This window comes from Uloborus diversus, chromosome 8 (genome assembly GCF_026930045.1).
Source record: "Uloborus diversus isolate 005 chromosome 8, Udiv.v.3.1, whole genome shotgun sequence".
Taxonomy (NCBI): Eukaryota; Metazoa; Arthropoda; class Arachnida; order Araneae; family Uloboridae; genus Uloborus; species Uloborus diversus.
In genome coordinates this window covers 15,239,075-15,259,072 of record NC_072738.1, presented here as the reverse complement: position 1 = coordinate 15,259,072, position 19,998 = coordinate 15,239,075, and the positions used below count along the sequence as shown (strand labels likewise).

At 34.3% G+C, this 19,998-nt stretch overlaps 1 protein-coding gene across 1 annotated transcript in view; it reads right to left on the bottom strand.

Moving 5' to 3' along the window:
• The window catches only part of LOC129227940 (uncharacterized), a 94,997-nt gene extending 78,762 nt beyond the window's left edge, over positions 1-16,235 (bottom strand). The window contains exons 1-3 of the mRNA XM_054862563.1: positions 16,073-16,235; positions 5,525-5,707; positions 5,270-5,410 (exon numbers count right to left, since the gene is read on the bottom strand). Of these exons, the coding sequence (XP_054718538.1) occupies positions 5,270-5,410; positions 5,525-5,707; positions 16,073-16,235 (487 nt within the window). The remainder of the gene's footprint in view (positions 1-5,269; positions 5,411-5,524; positions 5,708-16,072) is intronic.
• Positions 16,236-19,998: the final 3,763 nt, after the last annotated feature.

Sequence of the window (19,998 nt, the reverse complement as noted above, 5' to 3'; positions counted from 1 at the left end):
ATATTTCGAATGGTACCTAAACTGTTTTCCTGCTCCTAAAATTTTACTATTTTCAACAATCTCTGATAATGATAGTATATTATGCTGAGATCCACCAAAAATCAACTATGTTTAAAAATTCTTGAGATAACAAATTTTTAACAAAAGATTTATTTTTATTTCAAAAAATGTATTTTTACTATTTATTTATTGTTTTCTTTATATTCATTTCTTGAACAGTGGGTAAAGACTTTTTTTTTTTTAATCTCATCAGAACAGTAATATTATGGAGAAAAAAAGAGCGGGTTCTTTTTTTACATTTTCCCCAAATTTATGTTTTGACATTTGTTAAGACAAAATTTTTGTGAAATGTTAATTTAAAATATTTGTTATGATTATATTACATCTCACACTATTATTTAAAAATATCATCAATAATTAATGCATTTTTAATCATCAAGACAAAAAACAAAGGAGTTTTAAGTTTGGCGTATCTGTGTGCCTGTCTGGCATCATTACTCATAAACAGATGAACCGATTTTGATAATTTTTTTTTTTTTTTTGACAGGTGACTTGATCAAGAAAATGTCCTTAGCTAAGTCTCATTTTTGTAAGACTTTAATTATCAGAAACATTAAATAAAAGCTGAATTAGCATTCTTTCTCAATTTTGTTAGTGAAAATTTACTCATATATTAAAATTACAGTACCAATTGAAAAGCCAATTTTCTGTACATAGTGAAATTTGTTTGAAACTTCAAAGACATAAATCTGAAATTATAACCTTCTTTACGAAATTTTAAATACAATTCCGTCTTCATTCAAGTTGGCCGACAACAAAAGAAAGTTCAATGAGTCAAACTTTTTATATGTTGCCATTTTCTATTTATTGACAAATAAAATACTTGTAATTGACTTTAGTAAGTAAAGCTTCGTAAATAATTTTCGATTTTCCTTCCAGATTCTATTTTAGCAACTAGCAAAACTTATAGTCCAAGAGCCCATGAGTCGGACCATCCAAGAGCCAGACCTATGTCATAGTATAAAGGTCCGAAGTTTTTCTGCGTAAGCACACCACAGCAGTTAAGAACAGTTTGCTATTATTTAAGCTAAATAGAGCTGTGTTTGTCAGGAAATGGGTAACAAATGTGCATAAAATTGCTGCAAAAACTAAACGTCATAGATTCATTCCATATCATGTGATCTGGTGGTCCCTATCCAACTATTTCCGATTTGGAGGACGCTTTAGAGAGGTGCAGACTTGCCTTTGAAACTTATGCAAATTTTCAGCTTCCAAGACACAGTCATGAGGATCTAGGACACCTCAAAAAGGGGGAAAAAGTGAGCTCCAAAATGATTGCCAAAGTGGGGATCATCAGCCTAAACATTGCAATTTGTTTCACAGAGCTGATCTGCTATTTTGGAGACCCTTTTTTTTTAATCGATCCTAGATCTTCAGGAATTGGGTCTTGGAAGCTGAAAATTTGCATATGTTAGTTTCAAAGGCATGTCTGTATCTCTATAAAACTTTGTTAAAATCAGAGATTGGTGGGGTAGAGACGATGACGTCACTTGACTTTGAATGACTCAATGCTTAGTTTTTGATGCACCTTTTGCAACCTCTTTTCTGAATAACCTGTTCTTGAATAATAACGAGCCTTTCTTACCTGCTATGATGTGCTTACACAGAAAAATTTTAGGCCTTTTTTCGACGACGTAGGTCTGGCGCTCATGGATTCTTGCTCTATTAATATTGGTGATTATCTTTATAATGCTGCGTTTTTCCAAGTCATCTAGAATTTTTTTAAATGTATTTAAATTTTAAAGTTGCTCTGCCCAGCAAGATTCATCTTAATATGAAATTGGCCTCAGAATTGGGATTTTATTTATTTCTTAAATTTTAAAATTAATATTCGTTTTTGTTACAATGCATTTTTAAGATGATTGACTTAGTGTAATACTTTACTGCTGTTTATTTCCTGTTCCAAAAAATGAAGATTTCAGACAATTTGCCACAGTTATGCTCTTGAAATTATCTAAAAGCAAGTCAGTACTATCGTTTGATTGTACTTGGCAATGATTAAGCTATTTTTCTTGTTCAATGAAGCTTCTTAAAGATACCTATTTCTGCCATCAGTAATTCTTTTAGCTCTGCGTCTGAATAGAGGTCCTTTTTCAGGCATATTTAACTATAGTTTCTGCTCAAAATTTCATGCAAAGATTGAAAAAACATGAGCAAACTAATCAAATTACATCAAATCAAACTCTATAAGTTTCAATGGAGGTCTGTTTACATTGACTGTTGCTATTTGACAATAAGTAAAAAGCTCAAACCTTGTACTACATATGTTAGCATTTTTAAATATAGATATATACTGCTGTGGGTCAGTAAAAGGTAGTAACAGCGATTTTTATTTTATTTATTTATTTATTTTTTTTCTGTCATCTATTGAACTTTTTACTTTATTGTACAAGCTTGCTTATTTGGTTTCCGTTGAAAAAAAAAAACAGTGAAAAAAAAAAAAAACAATTCTAACGTTTTCTTATTATTAGTACTGAATCCGAAAAATATTTTTTCAAATATCTCAAAAACTCATTTCTGCAGACACTGCCATTTACAAGTCCACAGCAGTATAGAAGGAAAGGACGTGGATTATTTCATAATTGAAAATAGGGTCATGAGTTGAAAAAGGTAGAATTAAAACTTGCTTAAGGCAACAAAATAAGTAATATTTAGAAGCAGCATAAGGGTGTAATATACACTTCTTCATATAGGCGTACTATTTTTTGTAAAAAAAATTTTTTTTTTAAATTAAATATAATACAAACCTCAAAATCTTTTGGAAATCACTCATTGCAAGGTGGCTCGTCAGAAGTCATGACAAACAGCATTCCGTTAGTAGAACATGGTTAATGTGTTCACACATGCATCACATAAATCATCATGCTTCATGCTTTAAACAATCAAATAGAATTTAACAAAGAAGATCATAAAATAATTTAAGTACACATTCATTCAAAGCATAAAGGCATTATTTACTGATTGTAAATCAGCTTTACAATCTTGCCACTCATATTAATATTCCTAGCAATAATACAATTTTTTAAGGGTTAATCACTAGCAATCAATTTTAAAGCATCAATTATTCAAAATTGAACCACAATATATTATTATTTCATGACAGTATATCCTAGTTTTTAACATTATTATTGCATAGTAGGGTTATGTCAAATATCCATTCAGCAAGGACAGATCCAGAAAATTTTCAATGAGGGGGTGGTTGATTTTTTTTAATTGTTTTTTACTGCGTATCTAGTTTATACATGCTTGTGGGAGAGGGGGGGGGGGAGGCACATGATTTTTTTCTAAAACAACTAAAATTTAGAGATTAAGTCAAGGATATACCAAAGGAAATCCTTTCCTTTTTTGTTGAAAGAGGTATTCTAAAACTGCATTTTAAAACTTCAATTTCGACTTAATTTCAGGGGAATGTTTCATTTCCCCCCTAACTTCATCGAAGGTCGTCAAGAATTGTGTTTTTGAAACTTTGGTTCCGAAAAATTACCAGAGGATAGTTGCTGAACCCATTCTCTCAACTATCATCACCTAAGATGCCTACAATCATGTCTTTATGACTTACATTTCATGAAATGCCCAGAGGGAGGTTTCCAGACTTCTTCTCCTAGCATCATCAAAGATGATCTAAATTTGCCTTTTTGAATCTTCAATTCCCAAAAGTTTCTGATTTCCGAAAGATTTAAACCCTATTTCTTTTCTTAACATCATCAAAACGGGCCTATAGTTGCATTTCAGGACTTCAATTAGGAAAAAATACGGGTGCAGGGTTTCTCAAGGAAGGGGGCGACCCTCCTCATCGCCCCTTCCTTGTGTCAGCCCCTTTGCCATTCAGAGAACAAGTCCTTTGAGATTTTGTCTTCTCTTTTACAATCACAATATAAAATGAACTGAACTTCTATAAAAGGTATAATGAAATTCATAACATATCCCAAGGGGAAAAAAAGCACAACACTTGATACATAAGCAAAGAAATATCCACTCTGCTTTTCACTTAATCCGTTTTTGTTTGCTGTTATTGAGATTTCAAGCATAACTAATTTTACACTTCTAATGCTTTGATATGTTGTTTAGGCTAGGCAGATATGTTTAATGTTTGTAAAATGAAAACTTTATATTATGATTTTAAATAAACAAAATAAATTAACAAATTTACTCCGAATACAATGGAAAAGTTTAATGTATCTCAATAATATCTTTGCTTTTACGAATGTTCCAGTTTTTATGTTTCAGACATAGATAACTCCATGTAACTAGAACTATTTTGAAGTAGAAATATAATTTTCGGTTATGAAAACATGATAATACCAACCAATTATTGTCTAGAAATATTAGTTGTGGCAATCATATTTGTAAAATAATATTGAACCATAATGTTAAAACACAGATGAACAGATATGGTTCACAATTTTTAAAATAGTAATCTTACATTTTCAACTTTGAAACAGCATATATGATGCAGCAATGTAAATAGCAAAACTGTCATAATTGTTACTAGTTTTAAAGTCATGAACTTCCTGTATAAAAATTCTACCCAAATAAAAATAAATAGTTGCACATCAACTCTTTATTATTACATTTCCAAATATTTTTGCACAGTAAAATGTTTTTGAATGACTTGATGCTAGTATTAAGTCAAACAAGAAATTATAGCTTAGCGATATTAATATTCTTTAAATCTTAAACAAAAATTTCAATTTTTACAACGTACAATGATATTAGCATACTGCCCATTTTATGCAACAACCTCATAACTCACAAAATGATTTTTGAGTAAATTCTGCAAGGATGATTGCAATTAGCTATTTATGCGTTCAGTCTAACAGTATTATGGTGATCAGTAGTGTGCTGGTTAAAAGTCATGATTTTTTAAATCATGATACTGTTGCAGAAAATGAGCAAGTGCTGTAGACTCAGTTATATTATTAATAACGGTATTGTATTTAATACAAAAAAAAAAAATGTTGCAGTTAGAAAGACAAGATAAAAATGCATTAAGTTTCTATTGTATTTTTGAACTTAATGGAACAACCAAACACAAATTTAACATTATGATATGAACCGATAAATACATATGCACAAAAGAAGCTGAAGCTTTAATAATGAATTCACATACACTTACATCCTTAATTTCACAAATAGTTAGAGCACTGAACTTGTTAATAAAACTTCTAGTTCATGAAATGCAAGAAAGAGAAATCCAAAAGAAGCTCACATAATAGAACGGCTAAGAAGTCACTATCCTCAATCAAATTCTCAAGAATTTTCGCATTGACTTCTTCGATTTTATCGGGTAACTCCATTGAGTCTAAATCTGTTAACCAAGCAAGCACTTTTTCCTCATTTTTCAGGTCACCTGAAAACATACAAAAAATTAGTTTTCATGCAAAATGTTATGAAGAAAAACCAAATGCTGTATTGGGAAAGAATTGCTGTAATTATGAATAAAGAAAATTGTTAAGTAACTTACCCTCAAAAATAGCAGGTTGTTGATTCCTAAAGTACATAAGAGCTGGGAATGATGTAACGCCATATTTCTTGGCTGTGGATTTCTCACTATTTTTAACAAATGCAACACCAAAATTTCCCGCATCATCGTCTATCCTTTCCAATTCTTCTAGAATAACACCACAATCTTTACAACTCTTTGTATCTAGTTTTGAAAATAAATCGAAACTGTGTTAATGAATGAAAAGTTAATTGAAATTTCAGCAGTGCTTTTGAATCTGTTTTGAATTTCTCAATCATACATATGTTTTTCAAAATTAAAAAAAATAATAATTAATAATATTTCATAAAAAAGTTTTTGCATACAAATAAAAATTGTTTCATTAGAATTTACTACCAAACTGTTTAAACAAATTTTAAAAATGCTTAAGAGATCTACATACAAGCATAAAGTGTATGTGTGAACATAATTCATAACAATCTAATACAACTATTATAACTAGATCAAAAACAATAGAAGGAGAAGTAAAATTATTAAATGTACAGCTACTTTTTTAAAAAATTTTTTTTAATTTCTTTTGGCCAACTGATTAAAGAAAAAATATACACTTCTGTTTGTGAAAAATGCAACACCATGAAGAAAGCATCATAGTTGAATGAAATTTAATACACAGTTGAGTGGTAATGGTACAAATAAATGATTACATTTTCAAACCAAACAAACAATAAAAAGAGATAGAAATTAGTATTTTGTGTGGCCACCATGCGCCGCAATAAGAGCTGCTACACGACTCAGCATGGAGTGAAACAAAGTTTGAATATCTGCCTGGAAGAGTATTCCACATTGTTCGTATACGCAACCAAAGTTCGTCTGTCGAAACAACAGGACGAGGATCACGAGCGAGATGCCGCCCAACGAAATTCCACACATGTTCAATCAGTGACATATCCGGGGAATATGCAGGCCAAGGAAAAAGCTGTACCTGCTGTGCATCAAGGTAAGATTTGACAGTCCTGGCGACATGATGACGGGCATTATCCTGCAGGAATACAGCCCCTGGCAATCCTTGCAGAAAAGGAATAGCTTGGAGCTGTAAAACTTCATTCATGTATCGGAATTTGATCAAATTGCCCACAATTTGTAGCAATTGTGATCATCCATGATATGCTATGGCACCCCAGACCATAACTCCGGGTGTTCGTCCACTGTGGCGTTCGATAATGCACTCAGGAATGTGCCGTTCACCGGTATAGCGCCTGACACGAATTTGGCCATCATGGTGCCACAAATTGAAGCGGGATTCATCAGAAAAGACGACCTGCTGCCAATCAGCATTGTCAGCTCCTATGTACAGTGGCCCATTGTAGTCGCACTCCTATATAAAGGAATCCTTGCGCACAGCCCATGCTGCAGCAGACGTCTCCGAATTGATGAAGCACACCTGTAGCTGTTGACCACTGTGCTGCCAATTGTCTAGAAGAAGCTGCGCGGTCCGTCAGCGCCATACGCACCAGGTGTCTGTCATCGCGAGCTGACGTCACATTTTGGGGTTCACTCCCGGATTTCCAAGCTGTCCGACCCTCGTCCGTACACTGCTTCCAAACACCCATGATTGTGCTGCTGTTACGCTGCACACGAGCGGATACTGCACGATAAGACGATCCAGCTTCACGAAGGCCGAAGATTCTGCCCCATTCAAACATCGAAATTTGCTCTAATTTCGCTTTCTTTCGTCGAAGAGGCATAGTAAAGATTCAGTAACGTTTACTCTAGCATATAACCACTGATAATCATACACGCCTCGCTACAGCCGTCTATTTATATTTGGTTCGATCCGCCGTTCAGAGGGCGCTGCTCAGCATACGCATTCGCTACTGGTCTTCAATTCTAATCATTTGCATATCATGTCCTACTTTACACTTCCTGCAATTTTCAGCTCACTCACATAAGTCCTTCGTGGTGTTGCAATCTTCAAACAGGAGTGTATATAAATAGAATTCTATATTTAGCTCTTTCCAAAGGTGCCTCCCTCAATGGGCAAGGGCACCCTCCCCCCTAACAGTCATAAAGACCCCCCAGAAAAACAGTTACCCCTAAATAAGAAAAATACTTCTAAAAACACACGCCTTAAAAATTTTGATGGCTCAGTCTGCACCATCCCCCCCCCCCTTAAGTGGCCACTCTCGCTATTTCTAACACATTTCAGTTGTATGGCATAATTTATAGCAGGGGTTCTCAAACATTCAGGCTCTGTGCCTCCCTTTGACGACTAATACGAGATTACATCCCCCCTAAGCCTCGCACCATATGTGTGAATACAAGGATTAGAATTGGCAACTGAAGCTGGTAAAATTAACTGAAGCTCGTTATTAAAACAAAATCTAGATAATTTCACACACAAAATATATTCCAGTTGAGAACCAGTTATTGGGGAAATGTGGAACAATTGCTATTCTGGATATCTGAATTTCCCCGTTTTCTAGAGCACTAAAAAGTGTTATTGGCGGTTTGTTTATAAAAACGAAATTACTATAATAAATAGTAATACAAATTAAACTAAGAAGAAAATAATTCAGAAATGCTTATAAATATCGAAATATTAAAACATACTAGTGAGAGAATAATTCAAACATCAAAAAATTTAAGTTATTCACATAGGCGGATTTAAACCGAAATATTTGGGGGTGCAACAATAACTGGGACCTGGGGAGGGGGGGTATTCCCGAAATAACAAGGCAGTGGCGAAATCAGAAAATAATTTTAGGGCGGGACACACTTTTAAGTCTAAAAAACGCGATGTAAACCATATTTAGTAAGATTAGGGGATGGGCAATTCTTAACATTTCTAACTGCAGAAAAAGTCTTAAACGCAAGTTGATATTAGAAGCAATGGGTGAATCCAGCTACTGGTTTGGAATGGGATTCATGCCCCAGAAAAAATTTGAAATAGTAGTTTTGAAAACAGTTTTACAGTTCTTGGTGATATTTTAGGGGCAAGGAAGGTATGTGTGGCTCCAAGGCTATTTTTTGAAATTTTAGTCGTATAAATGTGATTATAGTCCATATTTATAGTTTGGGTTAGGAATGAGACTCATAGTTTGTTTCCAATTGATTTTTTGAAAAGCAGATAGAAAATAGAAATATATACCCCCCACCCCTCCCCCACGCTACCTCTTTAACTTTTCATAATTGAAGTTCCAAAAATACTAGAGGAAAATTCTTGATGCTGTTACTGGATGGGGTGTTCTGGAGCTCTCCCCTGGAAATTTTTCGAATTGAAGTCCTAAAAATGAAGTTCTTCTGCAATACTCCTTGGTATTAAAAAAAAGGATTCTCCCACTTAAATATTTTGAAATACTAGTTTTCAAAACCAAAATACTAACTCTTTGATGATATTAGAGAAAGGGGTCGGAGGCCCTTGTTCGAATATTTTCCAAAATTAAAATATTAAACACATGAGTGTAAGACCATGTTGCATAACGTTAGGGACACTGCAGTTTTTCAAAACTGAAGCTCCTTTTAGAGCTTCAATTTTAAACGATTTTCGATTTCGAACGCAATTTTAAACGATTTTCAATGTATTTAGGTGATTAGAAGATCTTTCTATGAAATTTTGCGAAAGTGGAGCCCAAGAAACGAAATTTGAGGTACTCTGTAATAACTTTGGCTGGAGAAAGGGCTTTGAAAAAGAAAAATTTTGAGGACTAATAGAAAAAATGAAAACGAAATAGAAAAAAATGAAAAAAAAAGGGAGGGGGAGATATGAAAGAAAGAGGATTGTGCGTGGAGGGGGGAGGAGGCACACAATTCGCCGGCCATAATCTGAAACTGTTGAAAAACTTAAATGTCAATATTTCTTTTTGAAAGATAAGATTTTTTTCCCCAACATTCTTTTTTTTGTAAAATAACTGCGTTTTCCCAAAATGAGGACTTTTCTTCTCTTCAATAATAAAGAATTTTTTTTTAAAACATCTACTCAGCATTTTGTGGGGAGGGTCACCAGTCTTGTTCCCCCTCCCCCCTGGATGCACCACTGTAGCAAAATGTCCAGGAATCCTCCTTCAAAATTTTTTGAAAATTTACCTTAAAAATGTTGGTTTTCGGTAGATTTCGGTGTAGATTTTACTGATAAAGTTTCTTGCAATAGCCATGTTTTTTTTTTGGGGGGGGGGACTTTATTATCCATTGTTGTTTCAAAATAGAAGAATTGGTATTGATATACGAATAAATACAAAATTACAAAACATGCAATTATTTCTATACAATAACACAGCACTGAACAATAAATTATTTGAGAAGTGTCTTTATTTGCATGAAATTATTTAATAGGGTTTTTTTTTTTTCCAAATGGATAAAATTACTTTAATTCTTAATATGAGCACAGGTATGTTTTTCTTGCACTAGCGACGTGTGGCGATACACTGGCTTCAAGTAAATTTACTAGTATAGCAGCTATGAATTTTTTTCCCCCAACTGCATTTCGGAGTGAAATATACTAAACTAATTTTTTTCAAAACCCAACCAAAAATTTTGGGTTTGAGGCGCACCCTCTGGCACCCCTGTAAATCCGCCTATGGTTATTCATAAGAGTTTGAAAAAAAAACCCACCACTTTTCGATGTTTTAAAACGAAAGAAAATGAAGAGAAGGGCAAGAAACAAGTTTTTGAACTTAAATATGCCATTTTTCTACAATAGAGTATAACATGAATTTGTTTCCGTGAATGCATTTTTTTTTCCTCTTTTAAAATTTTTTTGTAAAGGTTTCGTGCTTGCGATTACGGTAGTTATTGATAACTATTGCTTTTGTATTAAGTTAATACCAATAGAAATTTAATAAATGAGTTCCAGCAGCCTTATTACAGTCTTGCGTTTAACGATTTCTAGATTACACAATCAACTATCCAGAAAATTTTCGAATATGGTTTTCGGCATTTCCTGCACTTTCGCGTCATCACTTACACTCTAAATGGCTTTAATTACAGGCCTTTCAATAGAATATTGCATTAGAATGCAACAATATTCATTTCTTTAGTTTTCAGTTGAAATAAAACACAAAAAATTCAGACTTACGAGTGTACTTTTTAATTCCAAAAAATATTTTGGAAATTTTGCCCTGCATAAATGATAACCCTTCAGCCATTAAGTTCATTTTTGTAAACATTTTCCAGAGTTATACGTGAGTAATATGATATTTATAAAGAAACCATTCACACTCTTTTAGGTATTTCAAAGCTTTAATTTTTCAAAAATTGCCAAAAATAAGTATAGTACCCACCACTAATAAAATCACTGGATTATAAAATCAGTCTCTTTTTAAAATCAAATCTGAAAGAACAAAATCATTGCAGTATCAAAGCATGTGTTACAACCATCGTTTAATAAAATCACTATCGCCGTTTTATAAAATCAAACTTTTGGACATCATATGTAAAAAATTGATGAAGAGGCACCCAGCAGTAAAGGAATCTGTCCCAGAAGATGAAGAAATCTCAGTTCCAAATATTCCTCTTCAATACATGTCAGACAAGTGTTCGATGATATACGACGAACTTTTAGAGAAAAGAGGAAAATTTAATGTCAAAAGTTAGAAAACATTTTGTAAACTTTCAAACAATATTGAGTCTCTGCTCTCCAATTCTGTTAACCAAACAAGATTACGCCAATATTTTAAGACCTTTGTACAAATGAAAAAAATTACCGCATGTTTTAGTTAAAATGACGACTGCATTTTGAGTAAATCATTCCGCTATTAGCGAATTAAAACTTCAAAACCTTTCATTTTTTGAAATGTACGGATGCCAGTTTATAAAATCAGCTGCTTAATTAAATCAAATATCCTCAGAATAAATGTGATTTCAATAAACGGAAGCCACTGTATTTTTAAAAAATCGTGGGAAAATTGGCAACAAATTGCCGGTTTACTGGTTTCCCGAGTTTTTTGGTTCCCGGATAAAAGGTTCTGCACTGTATCACATATAATATTTTTTGTCACATGTTTATTAACCTTTTACCTGCCGATGTTCCCAAATGGGAACATTTTTTTTGTGAATTTTTTTAGTAACCTAATTACTTGTTTAGACTTGTCATATTTTCTGAAATGACACATAACAGTATGAATTTATTTTAGGTATTCTTAATTTTTAAAGTATGTTTAACCTTTATCTTGAAATTAAAGTCAAATTTACTGAGTTTCTGAACTTAGAATTTGTCTAAGTTTTTCTATCTCTGCTTTTAAAGAAAAAAATGTAAAAAATATTTTATTGGCGTTATTTAGTAGCCAGAGGACATATATTTTATTTCAACTTAACAAAATATTTCCAATCATTATTTCTTGTGAGTTATTTCCATAAGAACTGACACGTTTATTTGAGGGGGATTTTCGTCAATCGCGGAGTTTGAGTGTGATTCCTCTTTATTTCAAATATTTTGTTGTGGAAGATCTGTTTTGTGTTGAATACACGTGTTCGGTTCTTTCATTCACGAACATACATTTTTTATCAATCAGCTTGCCCTTCCCACCACTATTCTATTGTAAATATGACCTTCACACCCGCCTTCATGCATTCTCTCTATTATAAGTGAATCACGTTTTCGGGGTTGGAATTCTTGTTTTCTACCCTATTTACTTTCTAAGAATTGTATGCGTTTCACACTTTTGAAATGTATCTCGTGACTGACGGGTAGGTAAAGATAAGGGCCTTTTATGAACTTTGACCAGTCTCATTTCATCATTCCATTTCATTACTCGGCTCACGTGCGTTCTGTTTCTTTTATCAAGTCTCATATGTACCAACAATTTTGTTTTTAGACTCAGAATGATGTAGTTTTAATCTATTTAGTGTTTTTGAACTATAAACAGCCATCTAGAGATGCCTCGCAAGTTTTTAACGTTAGAAGCTGCGTTAGATTATTTCCACAGCTTATCCGACAGCGAACTTGATGACGAACACGAGCATGATCTTTGTATTTTGCTACCTGATAAAGACGCAAGTCTGAGTGATGAAGAACACATAAACGATGAAGCCTTAAATGAAGTTTATCCTAAAGATGTCTGCGGCCAGGTTGACTTGACGCTTAGCGATGAAGATACAGGTTCAAATAGTTCAGATGATCAGCTTCACAATTCAGGATATCAAAAGGGAAGCACAACCTCATTCTCGGCTCCAAAAGCAAAGAAGCCGAAACAAGAACCCTGTCCCAGGTGGAAAAAATATGCTAAGTTTGAAGAAAATCTTCTGGGGAAAAAACTCAAAAAATTGACTGAAAAAATTCCCCGAGCTTCAGGCAATGGATCTTCTGCAGTTATTTTTCAAAATACTTCCTCTGGATTATATGCAACATCTAGCTAATATCATATTAACTCTCAGTGAAGGTGTCAAGCAGACCTGAACCTAAATCACATCTTCCTGTTCTGAATAGAAAAACAGATAACCATTATCTTGTCCCCTTCACTTAATGACGTTGTACGGTTTGTCAGAAGAACGTGCGAAAACGGGCATTGAATGTGAAAAGAGACTCCGTTCATCTTGCTTCCCCCAATACCATGGACAATAAGGAAAAAAAGTGTCATTCAGAAGAGAAAAGTATAATAGTATGTAAAATAAACAAAAATATTCATATTTTTTTCATCCATTTCGAAGTAATAAAGTTTCGAGATCAATCCTCCCGTTTACTTCATTCCAAACGCTGATGTTCCCAAATGGGAACATCCTGAAAACCCTATTTAGAAATTTTTTTTCGCCAAAACATGTTTAGGTTAGCTATACTAGAGGTAAATTGAGATATTTAAGCAAAAAATTAAAAGTAAAAATTAAAAATTTGAAATACGGCATTTAAAAGGTTAAGTGACAAAAATGGAAGAGGCCGGTGGACGGATCTGGTATATGAGTCTCATAACCCATATTGGGCATGAAAAAAGGAAAAAAAAACGCACATGCAGACGTTTAAATGCTAATATTTCTATAAGACAGGGGATAATTGCACCCATAGAATCTTTGAAATAGGCCAGAAAAACAGGTAACTAATTTCTGTAAGGGATGTCCACAAAGGCTGCCATAATTTGAAAGGGGGCTTTTGTGAAATTGTGAGTTTGTCACATAGGGGAGGCAGGACTGTTATTTCAAAATTTTCTGGGGGGGGGGGGGGGCAAAGGATATATTTAATGCATTTGATTGGAAAAAGCTATCAAAATACATAATTACACAAATTTTCTAAAATCCAGGGGAGGTCAATTGACACCTCGCTCTGATGACCCAAATGATAGGCTTGAGGGACAGAGGGGTTAACACGAGGTATGACATCGCTTTTTGCTCATGAAAAACAGTTAGGTATCAGGGGTATTCCCATAGCATATACTCCATATATGCCGTATATTTTCAAACAATTTTTAGACGCATTATGTATATGATTGCATACACATATTGTGCATAAAGGACTACTGGGAGGATAGCCACAGAAAAATTGATGGGAACATCACTGTGACAAGGAGGGGGGGTAAGATGAAGTATTTTTTGACAATTTGCGGGAGGAGGGTCAAATTTGTTGGGAAAAAGTACAACATCATTTTATATGGACAGCCTTCAAAGGCAAAAATTTGTTTTTATATGTGTCTCCCTGCCTTATTTCTCTAAAAACTATTTAGAGCATAAAGTTAGCATAATTTTTATGCACTATTTAGAGCATAAAGCAATATTTTTCTGAAATTATAATGACTATTTGGAAAGATATGTACACATTGTTAAGTTAGTGCAGAAATAAGGTGTCAACCTCTACTTTAAGATAATGAAAAAATCTCCAGGTAAGCAAGGTGCAATGTGCCCAATCTGAGATCCAGCGCGAGGGGTCATGTCATGACCCCCTCTCAAGGACCAAATTTAGCCTTAAACTGAATTTAGGGGTTTTAAATTTCGAAATATTCCCCCCAAACAACCTATTAGTGCGTGAATATTGCAATTTAACAACACACTTTCGGGGCCCCCCTTTCTGATTATAGTCCTCCCAAAACCAGGAGTTGAATCCACTCTTGTATGTCCTCCTTTTTTTTGGTTCAATAAAGTGTTTAAGCTTACTGAGGCATTAAAAAAAAAATATTCCCAATTTTTCAGCTATAACTTTTGGTAAAGCTTGGGTAGAATAACAGCAACACACATGTAAAATTTTTCCAATAGTGGCCAAAGAACTGAAGTACGCATTGCATAGATGAAAAAAGAAATATAAAAAAATTGAAGAGTATTGCCTTTAATACTTCATAGAGGCGCAAATCCCTAAATGCCTCAAAGCGAAACAGTCGGGGTCTCTGACTAACAGACCTGTCAATTTAAATTTTTTCCAGTTGGGGGCGGAAAAAACCAAAAGTGTCATAGGATCAACAGGGTCTATGATTTCTCTGAACTAGGGCAAAAACTTGAAATTACACACTTACCCATCTTCCTTTATATCTATTTTTTAAATGCAAAAAAAAAAAAAAAAACACACAGAAATAGGATGAATTTGCAATCTTTCTTTCCCACCCCCAGGAATTGTCACCAGGGCATAGGGGCAAGGACCCCGGATTGCTCCCACTGCATGATCAATTGGTCCTGATTTCGTTAACTTGGCTTAGACCCAAGGCCTAATTGACCGCAAGGTTTAAAGCTTACATTTGTTTTCAAAGTTGCATTGAGTATTAGAATTTACATGAAATATGTTGACAATTGTTTTGTTTTCACTAATTTACATTTAAATAAAATTACTGAACACAAAATATTTGGCAACATGTTTTCGCTTCATTTTCTTAAAAGTCTTTTATTGTTTGTGGTTTACATTAAACATTTAGTGATCCAGTATATTTGCAAAAACTTCTTTCTAGTATTAGGCATTAAAATCATAATGCAGTTTGTACAAGCCGAGTAAATGTAACATTTTAATAATAAAAAAAACATTTGGAGCACTTATTGTAGTTTTTATACCAATCATGAGAGTATAGAGAGCAGCATTTTAAGCCCCTAATATGCAGCTTTAGGGCATTATTTAGTCGCTTAAGGAGGAAGGGGTCATGACCCCCATAGCCACCCCCCTTTGGATCCAAGCCTGGATTTATAAACTCTAAGCACAGGATCAGGGCCCATTTAAGATATCAGGAGCCCTAGGCCAAGAAATTTTTTGGAGCCCCCATGCAGTCAAACCTTACTTTTAGTCATCCGCTAAAACAATTTTTAGCTATTTAAGGGCCCCTAAAAAGTGGAGACCCTAAGTCAGGACCTAGTTGGCCTATTAGGCTAATGATCCTTAATGCATGGTCCTTAATGGATCCTTAATGGTTATGGGGTCCTGACGATAAATATCTATTTCATTAAAAAAAACATCAAATAGATCCCCCAACATAAACATATTATATTTTTCAAAGTTCAGATTTCCCTTGCCTGCCACCAATGACGATCTGCCAGCTCATATCGTATATTTTGGCGTAACAAAGCAAAAAACAAAAAAATGTGACTTCACATGACTAGAAAATTTGAACGAGTTTAAAAAGATTTTTTTTTTTTTAACCGGTGTCCGTTTTCAGCGACTTAAATGGAATGCGTACTCACAGAAAAAGACAGCTAGGTATTCCTCACTGTGCACCAATTTCTCGAGTTTCTTCCTGTCCACCTCTTCGATGACGTCACTGGCGGACGAAGCCTTTTTCTTGCATTCACTCAAAGTCACGAGGAGCAAGAGCAATCCGAGCAATAGCCCTTGCCCAGGAGCCATCTTCGCAGGACTTCTCAGTCACTTTCCTCCCAGCAGGCCTTGCGCTCGCTACCTGATACCAAAGGAACTCCGAGAGCAAGTTGACTCTGTAGGTCGGAGGCGGGAAGAGAATTTTGGAAGGCAGACAGGCGGGGGGGACCCCGGCACTAAGTTCTCTTTTCCAACCTTTTCCTCTTTGCCGAAGCACGAAAATCTCGGTTATCCGTGCTCGGATTATCCGGTTGGCGGGTTATCCGTGCAGGTAAAACACCTGATAATCTGTTTTCTTGAACTGGGGCTCGAAATTTCTCTTTGGCGACGCGCTGAATTCTCGATAATCCGCGTGCGGATTATCCGGTAGACGGATTTTGTGCAGGGAAAGACTCACTTAGTTTGTGCCTGTTTTCTTTTGTTGAAGTTCGGAAGTTATCTTCTGGCCTCTTCTCTTCGCCAACACTCTCGATTATCCGCGTTCGGATTATCCAGCTTGCGTCGTGGGCTCCAACAGAATAATATACAGAGGGGAGGGGGAATCCGTATGGAGATCACTGGAAAAAAAATCCATTTTTTATTTTTATTTATAATTAATCCATTCGTTATTTTAAAGGAAATTCTGACAACATTTTCATTTTTTCTAAAATTATTTAATTTATAAATTTCATTTCTTTGATCACAATATTTTATAATTTGTCCCTTGCTTGGAATAAATTTAATTTCGCTTATTTAGTTTGAATAATTGTTGAAAACATTGAACTAATAAAAAAAAAATGTATTCAATTAATATCACTTTTAAAATACATTTTTATTATTTTTAAAAGTCCGGTTAATGCTTGTAAAATATTTTTAGTCCAAATAGTTTTGAAACAACAACTGACAAGAATAATTCAGATGCCCCCCCCCCCCCCTCCGCCCCCAATCTAATTTCAGAGAATTTTCTAACAAATTCAAAGCCAACTCGAAGATTACTGAGTTTCTAAGATACAAAAAGACAAACCAACTTGTTTGAGACGTTGCTGTTCGAAAATAGTTCTTGTTATCCTTTTAACTCCAAAAAAAAAAAAAAAAAAACACGTTTCCTCAAGAAGCCAACATTCATTGAAAGAGTTAATAAAATTCTCAAAGCAATGTGTTAGTTAGTGTAGCAGGCGCTATACCTGTACCTCACCAGTTATGTGTTTTTGCTCTAACTCAGATGATGCAAACGTAAACTGTATATAAAGATAAATTGATTTTAGTCACGCGATCTATTGAGTAACTAGATAACTTGAGCGGCAGGTCGCCTGCCTACACTACTACAGTAAACTGAACTGTTTGGAGCAATGTTATCAATTTCGAAGCTTCCAGAGTTGATAAATATTTTTTCAAAGCACAAGTACCTCTGATATTTGAAGACATGCTTTCAACCTGCTTATGTTTAAGTGCTGCTATCTATCATCGCTAAAATTTTAAAAAATAGAACAATTAAAGTAAAAAACACGGAATTACTTTTTATGAGGAAAACAAGAGAATAAGTAAAACTTTTATAGCAGGAGAAATAATTTTGAATAGATGAAAATAATTCAACGGAGGTTCAAGGAGATTCCAGATTGCGCCCAGAAAATGAGCATTGCACAATCTCTTCCTACTCAAAACGCTTGAAATACTATTAAGCTTAAAGAAGCAGTTTCAATTCACCTGAAGTATGCACTACAGATCGCAGCGAACCTAATTTTTTGGAAGGGTAAAACTCTCAACTTATCGAATGAAACTCCAAATTTTTCCGAATGAAAAAATAAATAAATAAGTTATATAATATTTGAAAACATTGAAAGAAAAAATGCATTTTTCTAGCATACATCAAATAAGAAGAGATATGAGTCATTAAAAAATAGATGAAAAATAATTGCAATATGGCTTTTATGTCACCAAATTTTCCTGACCGTCAGTCAAAATTTTCCGAGTAAGAAATTTTTTGGTGATCACTCTCCCATTGGGGCGCTTCTAATGCAAAAAGTAAATCTGAATTTCAAAATTTTTTCTGCTTCCAATTAAAGTTAGTTTTAATCAGCTGGTGGGAGTACAACAGAAATAGTAACCACAGTTGGCAAGCATATAAAAGTAATACATATTGTGTGAATCCGTTACTTTCTCTTATTCAATAACTAGTGAACTTTCCTCAAAAATATCTAATTTTGGAAAAGAAAGAAAAAGCTTTCCTCTACTCATTGAATTGAGGGGAAAGAGAGATTTTCTTTTATAAAGCGCGCGGGAGTTACATCTGCGAACTACAAGTTGCACGACAGTTGTAAATTCGCGCGATGAATGTTTATTTTTTAAGACGTAAATATGTCAGCAAGCAACAACGCACTTACGCTCACGCGAACTAAAATACGGAAGCTCATTTTGTTATTCTCTCTAAAATTGGAAACTCGCTGAATTCGGTACCAAATATACATGGATGCGGAAACAGTGGAGCGAAATGACTGCGGAACGGGATTTAGAATGTTAGAAGGGGGGTTTCACCGATACCACCAAATATAAGTAAGGTCAATACTCTGAAATTAGACCGAAAAATAAGTTTTGAAAAATATCCAGACTAGAAGCGAAAGATCGCTCTTGATTGTTTGAAAGTTTTAGGGGGAATATCCTCCTAACTCTCCCACCTTACCCAAAAAGTTCATATTTTCAAACGCGAGTGAGGGAGCAGAGAATTTTTTTTTTATTTTTCCAGAAAAAGAAACCATGAGTATAACAGCAGATATGCAAAGATGTTTTCAGTGGCCTATCCATAAAGGGGAGAGGGACTTGGTGTATACCCTCTCCCAGGGACTAATTACCACACAGGTCAACTAGGCCTGGGCCTGAAGCCCCATCTTTCTAAGGGGCCCCATTTTTTTTTTTTTTTTTTTTAATTTTAAGCATAGCATTAAAAAATCAGGGTATTTTTGTAGAAATAATAAAAATTAATGATTTATTATTTGAAAACATGCCAACAGCATTTTAACCTTATTTTCGTTCACGTACAGTTATAGATTACATGGGGGGGGGACCTCCAAAGGTGTCACTTCTCCCCTCTGTGCACGACCCTGCCCTCCTCCCCCTAAAACTCTTATAAAACTTACACTGTACTGATTTCGAGCCGGGGACTCCCCAAAGGCTGGGCCCCTAGTTTCCGATTAGGCGAGTATCTTGTTACCAAGATGTGCCAAATTCAGCTCCTTGATACATCCTGAGTAAAAAATGCAAAAATCACGATTCTCGCGTTTTTGTAGCATAATTTTCAAGATCATTTTTGTGACTGATATGTTTCTTGTCTTGCATTTATTTAATGCCGAATTCAGTATCGTGGAAGTTCTTTTGTTATTGCTTGTTTTTTCTCTTACTTCTACTGCATACTGTTAATACCTTTAGTATGAGGAAAAAAATAACACTTACTCTACTCTCTTTCATTTTCTGCACTACTTGTGATGAAAAAAAAATGTTTGTTTCGAGAAATATTTCGTTGCATTTATTTTTAACTTAAAACGGGTGTGTCTTACAAAGTTATAATCATTTTGTAAGACTGTGCAATCAACTTCTGAAAAGTGTAAATAAAGAGCTTCAGATAATTTCAACTGTTCGAGAGTCTTTGAAAATTATTTAAGTTTTTGAAATTCCTTGAAAAGTTCTTCAATTTTGTATCTTATCAAGAAAATAAAGTATGAATTGTCCAAATGGCCAGAATATTACTCTTCCGTTCTTATTTTCTGAATGTCTACACCATTTCTTTTAAACTATTTTGTGCAATTTTCATACTGTATGGCAT